The sequence below is a fragment of the Watersipora subatra genome, chromosome 1, assembly GCF_963576615.1.
Source record: "Watersipora subatra chromosome 1, tzWatSuba1.1, whole genome shotgun sequence".
Lineage (NCBI taxonomy): Eukaryota > Metazoa > Bryozoa > Gymnolaemata > Cheilostomatida > Watersiporidae > Watersipora > Watersipora subatra.
Window position 1 is genome coordinate 64,335,251 of NC_088708.1, and position 18,753 is coordinate 64,354,003.

At 31.2% G+C, this 18,753-nt stretch overlaps 1 protein-coding gene across 1 annotated transcript; it reads right to left on the reverse strand.

The window, feature by feature from the left end:
• Positions 1-422: 422 nt before the first annotated feature.
• LOC137390269 (receptor-type tyrosine-protein phosphatase epsilon-like) lies at positions 423-18,310 on the reverse strand. Its single transcript, XM_068076607.1, has 11 exons — positions 18,299-18,310; positions 17,842-17,990; positions 15,891-16,023; positions 14,772-14,897; positions 11,436-11,493; positions 11,034-11,083; positions 9,628-9,747; positions 6,503-6,619; positions 5,499-5,647; positions 937-1,072; positions 423-473 (listed from the first exon to the last, which is right to left on the reverse strand). Exons 1-11 carry the CDS (start codon positions 18,308-18,310, stop codon positions 423-425), a joined length of 1,101 nt encoding a protein of 366 aa, XP_067932708.1.
• Between the last annotated feature and the right edge of the window lie 443 nt (positions 18,311-18,753).

Sequence of the window (18,753 nt, forward strand, 5' to 3'; positions counted from 1 at the left end):
TTTAAGTGTGTTTCTATAAGCATTTCAAATTTTAAATGAAGAGTTTATTGAACCAGCATGCAAAACTCATACAGCAGGATAACAGAGATGAGATATTAATAAAGAATGTTCATGTGTAAGAGATATAGAGAAAAAATCGTTCAACTATTGAGAATATAAACATCAACAAATACATTGGATTACGCAAGAAAATATGTGTATTATGTAAATGAAGTATTTATAACTCAGTAAGTGTTGGCACAACTTCAAGTTATAACAATTTTTCACAGGTGCAAGATAATAATAATTTGCATGTGCTTCCACTAACTTTGCTCACGTAAAATGTGATGTTAAAGGGGCAAGCACATGAAACCCGTACAACAGGACAACATAATGTTTTATAAATGAAAAATAAGTCATTCTGCATGATATAGTTTTAAAATTCAGGCACTTGTGGAAAAGAGCAACAGATTGTAGAGATACAGGTAGTCCTCCTGTAAAAAGAAAATAAACTACAAATTTACATTGATAATATAGTATAATATAGTGATGAACCTAAATTGTTTTTACAGCGTATATTGAATGCAACTTTATAAAGAAAAAAATTATTAAACCAGCTTGTTGGCATAAATGCCAACAAGCTGGTTCATTTTGTTTTATCAAAGCCCATCAGCAAACAATGTAGTACAATATAACAAAACTATCAGTGACAGTGTAAGACTGTCCCATACAAACATTCAATACTTTATGAAACCTGGACAGAATTTTTTATATATAATGCAGCTTAAAGAGTATTAAGATTTGTGCCAGCTTTACAATGCAAAATGATGATTTAAAATAAGTTGTTGGCATTCGATGTTTGCTCAGAGAAGTTAGTTTGCTATTGTTTTAAGTAAATATGCTGCGTGCCAGTCAAAGGAACTTGTTTGCTAAGTTCTAAGATAGCTTGTTACTTACCAGAGAAAAATGAGAGATGGAGTCCTTACTTTGCACAGCCAGGACGGCACCATACACATTGACCAACAGTTCAGCTCTAACTTTCTCAATAGCATTGTAGGCTGCCACAAAAAATCTTGCTGTTCCCAATCTTTCTCTGAAATTTTAGAATATAAAAATTTTGTGCAATTGCTAGACTAAATTTATTTATCGTGCTGAGACCCAGTTTCTAAATAAAAAAGCTAAATTGGAAAAATATATTTTTGCAGTTTCTCTTTTGGTGTGTTAGTGTTTTTTCAAATTGCAACACTGATAAAAAACCTATTATTTTCAGCTTTTTCAATGGTTTGAAAATTGACGATTGCGTGGGGGTGTTTACTCGTTCAACGTTTTATTGGATGTAATTTACTGCTGAAGCATAGAAAATAACCAAGATACAAACACAAAGCAAAAGGGACTGTTTGATAGAACATACGCAGTTATGGAATTGCACAGTTAAGTATAGTTATAGTATATATAATTATATATGTGCATATATATGTATAGATATACATATATATGTATAGATAAAGGTATATAAATTTACTTGTATATATATATTTAGGTTTATATCAATGAAGGATTATCACATTGCCTGAGAAAGTACTCATTAGTAAAACTAGAGCTGACTAGAATTAAATTCGATTAAAAGTTACCAAAATGGTTCGAGCGTTTCACTACTAAATAGTTTCGTACATAGTAGGTGCACTCTTCAGGTGAATAAAATGCTTTTGGTAAGTTTTACTCAAACTTGATTTTATGTTTATATCTATATATGTGTACATTTACATGTATATTTATGTACATATTCATTTATGTATATAAGTGTAAATGTATTTATGTAGATATATTTATGTATGCGTATGCATTTGTTTTACTAAAATTTTCATTAAAGCTTTTAATAAAACAGGTAGCATAAAACTAGATCTGTGAATCTTGTGGTGTGTGTTGCTACCCTTGTTTGTAATGAGAAGTATATTTCGCTAACTTCAAGCAGTCTGGGATTTGGATGTTTCACAATTAAATTGATAGTGTGTAATAATAATAAGTAGAGAAAAATAATTTTCTTTCCACAGTCTTAAAAAACATCACATTCTATTGCTTTTTTCATGTTCAACTGATTTATCATTTTTATTACATCATCATCTAAGATCTGCTCAAATTAAAATGTAAGGCTAAATATTGGTACTGGATGTAGAAAGGATTCAAAAGTCACATTGTATTTAGCAAGATTCGATGCAAGATCTACTTTAATAATGATAAAATGGTTGTTAAAACATTCATAAATCTTTAAAAAAATTGTAATTTTTGTGTTTCTTACATTTATACGTAGTTGTGGGACCCAAATTTAAACCTGAAAATTCTTGTGTCGGAAATTTGCCTCAAAATTTCCATGTATCTTTTACACTCTCTTTACACTTTTCATAATTGTCACGAGAACAGTTCAAATTTGCCTAAAAACTTTCATAGTAAATTACTTTCTGAATTTTGGTTATTCAAATAGAAACTGTATATTCCAAGGTTTATGTTTAACTTTCTTTTTTTGTTTATTTCTCTTTTAAATTAAATTTAAAAATTTTAAAAATTTACAGTTCATCGAAAGCCTTAAAACAATTTCTGAGAGTTTAAATTAAGTTTAAAGCCGATGTGTCTGGACTGTTAAATCTGCTGAAGTTTAAAACAAACATTAAAGCTTTTATGAATGTGGCTATTATTGTATTTTTTATTTTAATTAAAATTTACATGTTTTTATTTTAAATATGTGTATTCATTTTGTAATTTGTAGTTAAAAATTGGTACACGCAAGTTGGACTTGAATAACTAAATTGATGTAACCACCTCAAAATTATCAAAAAATTTTTTATCAATTGTACAAGAAAATATTATATTTCAAATTAAATTTGTGATAATATGTTTTAAAAGACTATTCCTGCTTTTTCCTAGTTTTGTTTGAAACAAAACAGTGTCTTAAAAATCAAAAGTAACAAGTATTGTTTTGTCTGTTAGTAAATAGGTGTTTAAAACACTGTCTTGATTTATATATATATATATATATATATATATATATATATATATATATATATATATATATATATATATATATACATATGTATATGTCCTAGCAAACCAACCAGATATAGTGGTGGTAGACAAGGAGAACAAGAGGGCTACTATAATAGATATAGCAGTACCCAATGACTACAATATAGCCAGCAAAGAAAAAGAAAAGGTAGAGAAATATCTCCCTCTTGGAGAAGAGATTGAAAAATGCTAGAATGTAAGAACAACTGTAATCCCAGTAGTCATTGGGGCGCTGGGCGCAATAACATCGGCGCATAAAATGTGGCTGGCCCAAATACCAACAACAATCAACTCAGGTGAGTTGCAGAAAAGTGCGCTATTGGGAACTGCTAAGATCTTGAGGCGAGTGCTCAAACTACTAGGTCTCTGGTAGGAGACCTGAGTTAGAGCAGAATTTACCACCCATACGGGGTATCCGGGGTGAGGAAACAAATTTATATATATATATATATATATATATATATATATATATATATATATATATATATATATATATATATAGTATATGTGGTTTACACTGTAAAGTAAAGTGCTCAATAATTGAGTCAATTAGAGCTGTGTATGAAGTTTATTTAAAACTACAGGTTAAAATCATTACTACTATTAGTTTCATGCAATCGTGTTGCAATCTTCAGGTAGAATGACTAAATTGTATAATGTACAAGCTATAAAATTACTTAATAAAGCTGAGGGCTTAATACTATAGTGTGATATATATATTATAGTATACAGCAAATTATGTAGTCAAATTATGTTATTGAGCTAATTAGATGTTTTCTGGCATGCCGGCATGTGGATATTAGCTCACTTCTAGTGTTAAGGCTGGCTAACTTCGGTTCGAATATGATGAAGTACTTTTCCCATAGACATAACTGGCAAGATTTTGTTGATGTGTTGTAAGACCGTGCTCTTTTGATGATCTTCCAGGTTATATTATAGCGAATGTTCTTGTCTTTTAAGTCCCATATGTATTTACTCAATACTGTTTGTAGCCTTTTAGTAGGATATTTAAAGGATGTATTGTGGTTGGCTAGTCTTGTTTTAAAAGTTGTCTCGGTGAGGCCTACATACGTTTGGTTCTCTTGCCCATCGCGTTCTTAGACGTAACTTTAAATCTTAACAACAACAGCTTCAAACCGTATAGTAAACCTAACAACACAACCACATATGTACACAAAGACTCAAATCATCCACCATCAATCATAAGAAACATACCTGAATCCATCAACAATAGACTCACCAACATTTCGTCAAGCAAGCAACTCTTCGAGGAAACAAAAGCCCCATTTCAAAATGCACTTTCTAACAGTAAATACAACTTTTCTTTGAAATACCAGAGCAACAACCAAAACAAAGAAGCCAGTCAACACAGAAACAGGAAACGCCAAACAATATGGTACAACCCTCCATACAACAAAGCTGTTAACACCAAGATCGGTAAACAATTTTTCCAGATCCTGGAGAGTGAATTTCCACCAGAACACAAATTACACAAAATCTTCAACAAAAACTCCGTAAAACTAAGTTATAGCTGTGCTTCTAATATCAACCACATAATTAGCGGGCACAATAAACAAGCACTATCACAACCAACCAACACCGACAGAAAATGCAATTGCAAAAATCGGGAAAATTGCCCTCTAAATGGAGAATGCCTTTCAAAATGCATAGTATATCAGGTATATCATAGTATATCAATATATCGTTAAGATTTAAAGTTACGTCTAAGAACGCGATGGGCAAGAAAAACAAACGTATGTAGGCCTCACCGAAACAACTTTTAAAACAAGACTAGCCAACCACAATACATCCTTTAAATATCCTACTAAAAGGCTACAAACAGAATTGAGTAAATACATATGGGACTTAAAAGACAAGAACATTCGCTATAATATAACCTGGAAGATCATCAAAAGAGCGCGGTCTTACAACACATCAACAAAATCTTGCCAGTTATGTCTATGGGAAAAGTACTTCATCATATTCGAACCGAAGTTAGCCAGCCTTAACACTAGAAGTGAGCTAATATCCACATGCCGGCATGCCAGAAAACATCTAATTAGCTCAATAACATAATTTGGCTACATAATTTGCTGTATACTATAATATATATATCACACTATAGTATTAAGCCCTCAGCTTTATTAAGTAATTTTATAGCTTGTACATTATAAATTTTAGTCATTCTACCTGAAGATTGCAACACGATTGCATGAAACTAATAGTAGTAATGATTTTAACCTGTAGTTTTTAATAAACTTCAAATATATATATATATATATATATATATATATATATATATATATATATATATATATATATATATATATATATATATATATATATATATAAGGATTCTTAGAAAAGTAATTATATTACTAACAAACGAGCGATACACAGCAGAACTGAGAGTGACACACTAGTAATCTAAATCTCTTATTTGCCTAACTGATGCTACTTACGATTCAATGACACATATCGTGCCTTTTGTGTCACCTTGAATCTGACTCTCTACAACCCTCAGGTAGTAGAGTAGTGAGTTGTAGTCTGGCTGGCCGTCTAATTCCCCATCAGCCCAATTGTTTACAATCATCAGGTTCACAGATCTGCCCTGTAATAAGAGTAAATTCAAATGGTCACATTATATTATGGCAGAATAGTGCGTTCAGCTGACATGTTAGCATGCATCCAATTTTTAAGTTTTATCTTATGCAGTAGGTATTGCTGTTTGCAGCTTAATAGTTTTACATCATTTTAATTGAGTCAACTTTAAGCACACAGAACTGTCAACACAATCATCGGCTAAAGATTTTAAACAGACCCGCTTGTCCTAAATGTGGTACAGATGTTTAACTGATGAGCACAAGCTATCTCAAGAAATGTTTTTTGTACTGCTATTAAATAGTTTTATGTCATTGTTTAAAGGATAATCAATGGCTGTCTAATCAAAAGACATTGCTTTGTTGTTGCATAAGGCAGGTTGCTTCAACTCTACCTAAACTGGTTTACGATACTGGGTTGTTTATTGTCAGAAAGTTAAAGCATACATTAATAAAGATTGGACAAGGTTACATGCCTTATCTTGAGGATCACATAAGTGTTGATATTTTTAATGAACAAAGAAAAGTATAATAATAATAATTTAATAATCTTGACTATAATAAGTGTCACTTCTGTCTGCTCAATACCACTTTTAGATTTAACAAAAAATACATCACACAAAAGCCAAATCAGATATTTTACTATACAGCCAGTACTACTACCAATTGCACCTCTCCACTAGCTGGCTGCATTGCTGAATAATTGTTATATATTACTCATGATGATCTCTCATTGTGCACAGTACTGCCAGTGTACTAATATTATATTAACATATCATTGCTTAAGCTATTTGAGTTATGGAAGTCTCTAGAACAACTAATTAGGTGCCTTAAAATACACCTTCAACAACAATATATAGACTTACATTCACTATTAACTCAACCAATTGTATCAGCTCATTACTCTCTGAAGTTGTCCTTTCAATGACAATATCATCCAATGTTATGGATGTCTTATCAGAATCAGGAATACATCCAGCCGTCTAAAATTTGCAATAGTTCAATAATATCAAGTAAAAAGCAAAGTCGAAAAAAGAGAGACAATTTTAGATCACAACTATTTTATCTATACAATACTTAGTAAGTCAAATAGTCACAGCTATACACAATCAATATTAACTAGGAACATATAGTGGTATGTCAAAATATTTATCCAGAGCGAAAAGAGTAGAAATATTTTGGGATGGTCCTAATTGTGTGCTATGGTCACAGACTGACTGCATTTACAATACTTTTTATTCCCAGAAAAAAAGAAAGGACTAAGAAAAATAGTAAACCCTCGAATACTGACTACATCTCAAGTCATAGCTCTAGCAGCTAGTTTTGCTTGACTTTAGTGTAAGAGGAAAAAATGCGTTCATTTTCGCACCACTATTGGCATGGTCTGTCATACTAGTGCAATCACATGTGCCTTTTGAGTTTCTCTTATTGCTATTGTGCTGTATACATGGAAAAACCTTTTGCAAGAAGCGCAGCATTCAGGCAATTATGTCATAGTGCAATTACACTCAGTGTTTAAAATGGCTACTGCAAATAATCAAAAGTGCCCTTCTAATATGCAACCAGAAAATGTGTAGTAGCATATATTGACAGTCTTCGTGCAATAACTGGCTCTATTTCTTAATAGAGTAAAGCAACAACCAAGTTTTTAAACACAACGTTTGGAAAATAAGAGTAATTGGTGTTTGAGAAACTTAATGGTACAAAAAAAGTGAAAGGGAAGCACAAGTAACCAAAATCCACCTGTCAGGGAAACTGTTGTAGTAAAGTCTGCAAAATACATTGGGAGAAACAACAGCACAATTCTAAATAGTAGCACTATAGCAAAAGAGTTCTTAAGCTCACCATCGGCAGCTGTTTGTTATGCCAAACAGGAAGAAATAAAACCTAATTTAAAAGTTTCCTTTAATATGCAAGCACAAACCTGCAGGTACAAAGAAAAAGCAGGACACATTTTCAAGGCCAGCAAGGTAAGCTTTTCTAATCATTCAGATATTTGCTAACTAATGTTTTAAGGTAGATGTACTGATGTACCTGAGTGGTTATTGCTAGTGAGACTTACAGAGTAAGTGAAACGCCAGATCAACTATCATTGCAAATATTTACACTATCATTTCAGCCCTCTTGATATATCTTTTTCTTAAAAACTTCATTCGAAATCATGCATTCATTTATTACTCACGTTTTTAAAATTATTTTTGTTATTATGCATTTTATATTTATATAGATTACATGGTAACAAAAATTTACTGCCTGCGCAGGGACACATGTAAATAACAAATCTTAGATGACTTTTCCGCTGAACCCTTTACAACTCCGATGTGATATAATAATTTTATAGCAGGTTCACAAATGCATTATGCTTCAATTTTAGTGACAAAAAGAATACATAAAATTAAGTCAATTAAATGCTGATAGATATATGATAGAACTTCAAGTCTAGATAAAGAGAAATAATAAAATTAGTTGTAATGTGTATGCTAAGAAACGGTTGTTCAACTGAATTTTATTGGCCATATTTATTGGTTCAATGCCTTGGTGGCCTTCAAAACAAGAAAGAACTCAATTGTGTAGCCTACTGCTTTTATTACTAATCAAGTGTTAAAAAACAACGCTGAAATCAAGAATATTTGTGAAAGAGAAACGAAAACTTTTAAGAAAAGAACTCAACTTGAATGAACCAAAACTTACTCAATATTTCAATAATCAATTCATATCAAATAAGCTAATAAAAAACTCTAGCCACAAAACTTATATGGGAATTATTTACAATAGTGGTGGTAAACATTTTATTTTATTTTAACTGATTGTGTAAAGGCACTTTAGGTCAGAGAGTGTTTCACGTGGTAAGGGCATGACTGAATGAAGATATCAAGTGTTTTCCAGTTCAATAGTGAATAAGCTGTGGCACGCTGGATATAAAGAAAATACTGTGGATCACTAAACAGTACGTAGCTTGCTAAACAAATTGGAAAAACTATTGTAGTTGCTGTTGAAATAAGAAAGTTACTATTACACTCATCATTTATACAAATATAATAGTTGATTGTGCAAAAACCTATCACAGGACATGGAAATATTAACATACAATGTGCGGATGGCATATTTACACAGGCATGCCAATGGTATTATGTGAAACAATCAACAAGAATAATTTTGATGCAACATACAATCATTAAAAATACAAAATATAATAGTAAGCCATCTTTTATGCAAGATACATATACAATATGTTTAGTTAATTAGGATTATTCATTCATTAATCTCGTAGTCTTTCTACCTTTCCCATTATGTAGATTTTGCTTCATTTACCCTAATCATTCCATCTTTTCCTCCCTGACGTCCTCCTACCCTCCCTTTTACATCATTTTATCTTTAGTTTTATTCAGTTCATGTTTTACTCATTTATTTTTCAGTTTATACAACCTTATCAAAATTTGTACCTAAATTGTTATACTTCTTACCTAACTCATTGTACTTGTTAAAAATTGGATAAACACAGTAGTTTATACCAGCTATTACCAATGATAAAGTCATGAAACTGATGTTTTGTTATGCTGATAAAAGCATATTTTTGGCTTCGGGTTTTAGTAATCAGGGAAATTGAATTTTTTGTAAAATTAAACAAAAATAAATAAATAATTATAAAGTCAGGTCAGTCATACATTGCCATGTTGAAGTTTTAATTTATTCCTGATGTAATTTTGGACAAGTCAGAAAAAAACTGTTTGTATGCATGTCATTCTTTTAGCAGCTTATAACTTCACTTCTGCAAAAGGCACTCAAACAGTTTAAAGCTTCCTTGATATGTACTCACTATAATATAATACAGAGAATTAAAAAAAACTCAAAAAAGGTATAATATTTTTGCATTTATGTTATTAGACAGGTTTGAGCCATAGCTATGCTTATAGGACTCGGTTGAAAAGCATGATCAATTAGCACAAAAGGAAAAATGCAACAAAGGCTGGTTGAAAGTTGTATTAACTACCTGAAATTCCAACATAACAATTACTTTGATGTTTTTAGAGCAGACCATTTTCCAAAATGCCTCCATCTGATGCTCCGTTAGTGCTGATCCAATTATAAACTGACTTGCCCTCGCGTAACCCTACAATGATCATATTATCCAAAAATAATTGTATCCTTATAATTATTTTTGAAGTGATCCTATTGGTCACTGTTGCACACTAGCTATGATCTTTTTTATTAGAACTGTTTTAATTATTTGTGCAATAGTGAATTCTACTTGAAAATGTTCATTAGTCATTATTTATTATTAGTCAGTCATTGCAGAGTAATTTTTTATTTGATGAGAAATTGTCAGCACCTGCTTTGCGCCAGTCTAGCTCTTGAAGTGCTACAGTAATACACAGGTGTTTAGATTTTTTGTAAAAGTATCTTATGGTTTTTAAACTTAATGTATGTTAACCTTTTAATTGGTCATAAAGATAAAAACCAGGTCATTTAATTTACATTATACTTGCTTTCAACTTGAACATTCTGGAATAAATTTCCAGCAATAAGCAGCCTCAATGTCCAATGCTGAGAGTTTTTTTAATATGAGTTTATTAACGTATCACTGTTATTGAAAATACAAAAAAGATAAAACCCGGTTCAAAATATTTGCTTAATGAGGCCAAGGAAAGCTTTAAATAAGAATTAAATTTAGATAGAAAGTTCTACAGGAGATAAAATTTTAATACATCAAGTACAGAATGCAATGTTTTGCATGCTGTATTTTTTTACCAGAACACTTCTTGTTCATGCTCATTTATGAAAAAAATATACTACATTTTTGCTAGTAGAAAAGAAAGGCAGAACAACTAGTCTCTTTCTGCAGAAGTGAGTTCAAAAAGAAGATGCAATAAAAAAGTTTAAATAACAGTATTTATACTTTTAAAATTTTTTAAAAACCAATTTTAAAATAATGGCCAATAAGATTTAATGGATTTTATATTTATTTATATTTTTTAAACTGGTCAAAAATTAAAAACTCTTTTCTTCTCATTTTTCATAACGTATTGTGCATCATTTGAAACATACTCCAGTTTTAATTAGTATTTTTATATGCAAAACAATATCTGAAACCAATTGTCTGCTACCAGAGAATTATTAGTGATGTTATTAAAATGTAAACTAGACACACATTACACCATTGTCTGTGTCTAGTAACGCATGTCCTGTGTCTGTCAACACATACATCCCACTCTGCCAATTTATCTGGTTGTAATGGTCGGTTAATATTTTGAAGCTATATGTAGTTTAGGGAATATCATGGTTTTAACACAATTTACACAATATTACATTATTACAGCGTATTTATAATATATGTCATTTGCAATACTGAATTTATAGTTCACATAAGTATGGTGAGATAAAGGTCAATTTACTTACATCAAGAATGTGGAACCCTGCTGATCCTGTCAAGCCATGCGTCAAACTGTCTAAAACCATGCAGGTAAACATTAATCACAATTATACAATGTAATGGATCAGCTTTAGGGCTAAATATAAAACAGCAGTGTGCCATAGTAATAACTTTCTTTTTATCTAATAAACAAAAAGAGTTATTAATATAAGAGTTATTAATATAATAGTTAATAATATAGGAGTTAATAATGCTGGGGACTACTAGCTGTGCATTAATTATGCCAGTCATTTTTATTTAATAGAAAACCTTGATTCTTAGAGAGTTTGAACGCTTTATTGCACTAAACATGAAAACAATATCATTTACCAATATTAATGAGTGAGGTTTTTAAACAAAAACAAAATCAGAAAACTCAACCGTAATACCTTTTGTTTGTAGACCACTTTCATTAGATTCTGCCTTCATCAGCCGTTTTTTGATTCTCTGTAACATACATGTATTTATATAAAAAGTAATTGTTGATTTTGAAAAACCATTAGTTGTAGATCATTAAAGAAATGGTTGCAGTTCAGTGTACAAAGTGCCAACATGTCATCAGTAGATTGGTGGTTCAAGTCATGAAAGGACAACTGATGGTGTCAGAAAAGTATTTAACAGCAAGTTAAAATCCTGTGTTACATCAGTTCAAAGTCTGTAATTCTTGTTTTGAAAACCTTTCTGAACTTTTTCACAGGAGTATCAGGCTATAATTAAGCCGTGAGTTTATTACTTGCATAGCTATTAACAAAGTCACATACATGTATTTGCTAGTCGTAATATATCGTTTTTTAAAGGTGTTGTTAGGCTCACTATACTGCTCTAAGCAAGCAAAATGCCCTATCTGACATTTTTTTCAAAATTCACTTTTTTGTGTTTATATGTAAGTTAAGTTAAGATTTAATAGGTCCAAAAATTTCATACTTCTGAGACCACCATAAATAGCACTTTTCACTATGTGCAGAAAGCCCTATCTACATTTACCACACATAAAGTGGCAATCAAAACGCCCTCTCTGCAGATAGGGCGTTTTGATTGGCCAGAACATGCATAAAGTTGGGCATCATGAGCAGCGTTATGTAATCACATAGTATAGAAAGAATGAGTAGAAAAACTGAAGCAGATATGTTTGGTTGTTTTTAAGGCAGCTTTTACAAACTAATGCTTTTTCAAGTTTTAAATTGTAATGCTATATTTTTTATCCTAATATATTTATTATGACTGACGATTTCTGAGTGACATAAGTCTAGATCCTAATTACTGATTCTAAAATTTGATGAAAAGTTTTGTTTCAATTACATGTACATGGAGAAGTTTTGCTTTCTTAAAGTACTGAAGTTATTGCAGTCAATCTTTTGTTTTAAGTTATTTTCAATAAAAGCGTTTGATCATATTAAAAACATTATTTTACCTACTCGTTTAATTTCATAACATCAGGTTTAAATGAGACTTAGACTTTGATCATCTCTTAACTTTTGAGCTGAAGGATGGTTATTACAAGGCTTTAATCTTTGTGTTGATAAGATTAGTAAAAATAATTGTAATTTTTATCCATAGGCTGAATGGATTAATAATCGGGATTGAAACTTGTAATCCCTAATAATCCAGTCATAGCCAATTGCCTTGTGGCAAACTAACAATAAGAAACCAGTCCAATTAAGCAATCAAAAGGCCCATCTGTGTGATAGGGCGCTTTGGTTGCCTAGTGCCAGCATAGTTTCAATTTAGGCAATCAAAACGCCCTCAGTGAAATGACTCCTTTGATTTTGAATTTTCACAAAAAAAGTTTTCTGGTACAGATTATTGAATATCTAACCACAATAAAGCAAAAAAATATTTTAAATACGCCCAATACTGTTTCCGGGCTCAACTAAACACGTTTGTGCTTGTACTGAACAATTTACACCAATCAAGTTAGGCATTTTGCTCGATCAGGGCAGCATAGAAATAGCCTGCTGTATTATTCAAAATGAAATTGCATATAGAAAGTGATGTTTGCATAGCATGTCAACTACAAGTATTTTATCAACCTGTTGTTCATGACATGCGCTGTTCAAGGATTCATAGAGCGAATGATAGATAAAAATGTAGCAACAAAAGGAACAATTGCTATTTTTTCAAAGCTGTTGCCTTCGTTGCAATGATTGATCTAATCAATGCTAAAAACCCTTAGACTTGAGGCATTACTAACACACCTCTTTGGGAGCAATTAGCTGAGCTCAAGTAACCATATGTAAATATGTCAGGACACCATATTCAACGCTAATGAAAATATTGTAGTTGCTTTTATTTTAGTATCCAACTCATGAAATAAATAACTAAATAAACAAGACATTCAAATGATATCAATCTGTATTGCTATGGCTCTACACAATACTTTTATTAAAGAGCTTATCTTTGACACATTAAAGGTTGGTTTTATCATTTTTATTTTAGCTTTGTAACTTTGTTACATGGTTTTACAAATATCTGTTTAAGAGACAGTACGTTGGTATTCAGTGAAAAAGAAATGGTCTCAAAAAAACTTTGCGGCATGCTTGGCAAAAATAACCACAGGAGTTTAAGTGCAAGGCTTTGATACATGAAAAAAACATCAAAATGGCTGAATACAGCTTGTTCATTCTGCAAATAGTAACAAAATTGAACATATCAAAATGCCCCAACTTGCTCAAATTCTTCTACAGCCAAGGAAATTATTACTTGCCAGTTACATGTACATGCATATATATTAATAATGGTATTTAATATTCAAACTTTCCAAAGGTTAAATATCAATATAAAGACTAAATATAGTTTCTTTTGCTATGATTACCATGAAAAATGATTTTGCACACAATTACATGATTTGAGTTCTTTTCTGTTTTGTCATGCAAAAATAATGTAGGCTATAGACATACTTAGAGTGGTGAAGAAACCATAGTAATTATATAATGCAATCACCTCCTGGTATAAATCGTCATCATTAAAAAAGTAATAAAACAAAATATTAACCTTAGTAACTATAGGTACCTACAATGATTTAGTACAATTGGTGGTTATGATCTGCAAGATAATATAACATTACAATATACTATGTAAAGAGTTTTTACCTTTGAGACACATGTGAAACAAAAACGCTGAGTCTAACTTAAATAAATTTACCTTAATAAGCACATACTTGAAGCAAGTTTTATTATGTATTTTAGTACAAACCTTTAACTAAAAGTTTGACATTTATTTGCTTGCGAGTTTATTTTTAACGATGAACGATAAAAGATAACGATGAACTCGCCATGGCGAGCAACGTAGATATCTTAATAACGTATATATTCAGTACACAAATCGCCAAATTTTTATTTTGAAAGAAATTATTGTTGATATCGTTTGATATTGATATCCTCCAACATAAAAAGTTCGCCCCAACAAAGAAAAAACGAAAAATCAACCAGTTTCCTAGAAAGAAGCAAAAAATATTTTTAGCAGATGCATCGTTATGCCTGGGCGCAATGATAAAAAACATGTAATTTAGCATATGCATAGGCCATAGGGTATATGGTAATGCTTTTTATCAATACGCCTTGTACAGCACAGTGGTAGAGAATGTATATTTAAAACTTGTGGTTGCAAACTCAGCGAGTTCAATATCATCAGAATGCATAATTTTAATTTCAAGATTTTAATAGCTGTAGCTGGACATACATAGACACAGACAGGCACACAAACTTTGATAGATATATATGGTTTACCTGATACTCTTCAGCAATAATGTCCATTTTTGTCTCCAACTTCTTTTTCAAAGATTCCTTTTTGCAGAGGTATGCTTCAATTTTGAGAGCCTCATCTAAAGCCTCATAAAGAATGCCATACTCTCTCTAGAACAAATTAGATATGTCATATAGCATTAGACCGTGAAAAACCTATGCAATAAGCTTAAACAGATGCTAGTGCTTGTATTACTACAAGTTTATCTTAAAGTTAGTATCAGACAAGAAGTAATATTACAACACATGCATTTTATAAGGTTGCATGTAAATTAATTTTTAATTTATATAAGTTAAACCTTCATCTAAATGATTGCTATCTCCTTATTTAATAGTTAAAATGTACCGTATATACATATAACCTTCTTTTAGATATTAACAATAGCTCATTATGATTCATAAATTTGTTTTGAAGTGTCATATTCCAGTTGCCTCAGCAAGTTCCTGTTTTAGTTGGTTTGCCCATTTTTAGAAACAAAAGATAGTGCATACCTTTTAGATGGGCAAATAAAATCAATGTTGCTTATGGTTGTGTAATCAATTATATATACAAGAATTTTCTTTGATTGTTTTACATGCATTATTTATATTATTAACTTTTTTCTATCATCTTAATTTTTTTTTGCTATCCACAGCTGTATCCAAAAACCTACATGTACCTTTGCTGCCTGAGCTACTTCACTCTTTTATTTTTTGTTTTAAATACTCATTATATATGTTTTAAAGAAACAAACGCTGTTAAGCAATACAACTATTGCATTTTTTTTCTTTTGCATGGACTTGTTAAATTCACTCACTGTTGATAAGTATTTCAAGATTTTAACCAAAATCTATGCAGCAACACATCTGCTCTGTGACCGTAAAAAGTCTAAGATCGTTTTAGCCTTTTCTCAGTGTTTCTTTTGCATCTTTTTTTAACTAGAAGCACGGCAAGTTAAATACATGAGTCTCAACACAATATTTAAATCAGAATTATCTGCAGGTGTAAACCTCTACCACTGATCATTGTAGAATCATTTACACTTTTTTGCAACATCACTATATTATAATTTATATTACATAGCTATTTTGAAATATCATTTTACGGTTACATATAGTACCTACCTCTGTTCTGATGAGTTGAGGCCTCTTCTTTCTAATCTTCTCAACACATTTTGCAACATTCACACATTCCCGTGAACTGGCTTCCTCCAAAAGAATGCTTAGTCCAATGTACAGACCTGTCTTTGCTTCTTGACTGCCAAATATTGAATTAAAAATAGTTGAATGCAAATCAACTTTTTATATATTCGCAGCATCAAAACTATTTTTAATTTTTGTGAGAAAAGATGGTACATACTCTATACAAACCAAGCTCAGCTGTACTTTTAGATTACCAGTTATAGAAAAATGGCATATACATGTTCTGGTTCACAGAAATTTGACAATTTCAAAAATTGACACTACTCAGAGAAAGAAAAGGCTTCATGTGCACGAATATTATTTTTCCCTTGTAGGAAACCGGCATGACTTATATTAATAAAATTGAACCCTTTAGTATACATGTATGTATTAATATAGAGCTTATTCTCATACTTAGATCTATATAATTTTTAACGTAAAAAAAGAGTTACTTCCGATCAATTATCAGCACACACAACTGTAATTTGGTACTGCAAGTGTTGTGCAGAATTTGGCACACCAATGTTGATAATTGGCGAGCTCAAAATGGCATGTTGATATATTGCTGCAAACGAAAACTAGTATAAAGCTTGCAGCAAGTATTTGCTTTGGTTTGCTAAGTTTTGTTCAAACATCTAAAATATCTATATGAGAATAGCCATGACTAATAGAGAAAATTAATAACAGTCATTATTTTTATGTGGTTACTTATACAAAAACATATTTTATGCCTAAATCAACACATAAGCGTGCAAATGATGAAATGAAGCACTCTAACCTGTAAATGTAACGTAAACCTTTGAACTATTTTTAATCATATTGTAGAAGAATGTTTAAAAAAGAGGAAGGGCTTTATGTTGTGACTGATTTTAAGGCCATGATTGCGCTGATTTACACTAATATCTAAATTTTAAAATGCCTTACAACAATCCAAAGTGGTAAGCATGGTGAAGTATATGATGCCAGAACAAAAAACCCAGCTCTTCTGAAATGATGATAAAAGAGGCGAGCAGCTTCAAAAGTGTGACAATTCAGTCAAGAAAAGATTTATAATTTATAAGTCGCTACTCCACAACCACCTGCACATTCTGCAAATTGAAAGCAGATCTCTCAATAAACAACATTCCACCAAAATAACTTCCTTCCTCTTAATAGAGCTCAGCATAGAAATTCTTACCCCCCCCCCCCCGCCGTTTACCTAATGTTTTAGTTATTTTGCATGCTTGATCTTGAGAAAAAGAGTAAAGTGGCAGATAGTAGAACTTTGCAAAACCTTTATTTTATCATGATGGTCAACAAGGTATAGAGATCTTTTACTATCAGAGTATAAGAAATGGCGACATTTGGAAGCTCTGCTCCAACTATAGAGAGTCATTCATCACAACATTCATCCCTAATTTTCAACAGATAAAAACATGATATTTTTGCTGGCTTTTATAAAAGCAGTTTTTACAAGTGTTTGTTTGGTAAGTCCCTTGCAAATTTTAATGAAAGATAAGTATATTTGGAATACTGAACTTCTTCCCAAGAACCAGATTTACTTTTAGACACTCGAGCTTGTGTGAAATTGTATAAAAAAAACTTGTAAATGGTGTATGAGTATTACCAGTCATAACAAGGAGGCCAAAGTACACTGGTTAAACTCTGGTATAAAACTTTGATGGCTGTTGACGCTATCAGTAGAAAGAGTTAGACCCCTTTCTTAAGAAGTTGCAATTGCTAAATCAAGACAAAAAGATAACAGCTTTCTACTTATATATGTTGGGTTCGCTAATCTCTACATTCCAATTAGTGTTTATACTACATGCTAAGTGTATTTACATCATAACAAGAAATTTGAAAAAGTACATACTACGCAAAAAGACATATTTGAAAACTTAAGGTATTTGTGTACCTGCAGTGAACAAGTAATGGGTAATCATCATCAGCATGGAGAACTCTTACTTTTCTGACCAACTCTGTAAAAAAGCTCATTTCAGCTGGAGAACTCAGACCACCAGAAAGCTGAAACTCAAATTGCTTCACTATAAGAGCTTCCTTTTTCTACAACAAAATTATACAACGTATACATAGTTGCATATATTATACATGTATATAATATATAAAATAGTTGTATATGTATATAACATTGATATATATTATATATACATGTATATGATACATATCAAAGATGTTCAATGGTTGGTATTTTGATTGCTGCCATCAGTGTGTCTAATTTTTGAGATTAAACTGGGTACGGACAACTGATTTGCAATGGATATCAATTCGCGGCATTTAAATCTCAACTGCACAAACATGTGCATAATACAGCCACTAAGCTAAGCTATGATTATAATTGCCAGTGCTCTTACCATATCTACCATCATTAACATCGCATATGCTAAATATAAATTTTTATTTTCATGTTTAATCAACATTACTTTTAGGTGTTTGTTATTCTTTTTTTGTCATCTTCAAATTTTAAAATTGTACTATTCAAGGTACAGTAGTAATTCCCATTACAAATTCAATGAGACCATCAACCTCCTGTTATTGCAAAAACCTTTGCAAAAAATAGTAAAAGCAGAAAACTTTTCAAGTTTGGTAAAAGTACCGGCCTACGCTTCACTGCGGTGCAGTTTTTTTAGTATCACGAAGTAACAGTATAGTCTATCAAAACTTAGAACACAACGAATTTCTGCTGCAATATTAACCTGTTTTATACACATGCTTCTATGTTTTTACCGTTATTATTACTGAAGTTCAACATATTGTTGAATTTTTCCATGACCAAACACGAGCAAAGCGATTGTTTGGGAGATCTATA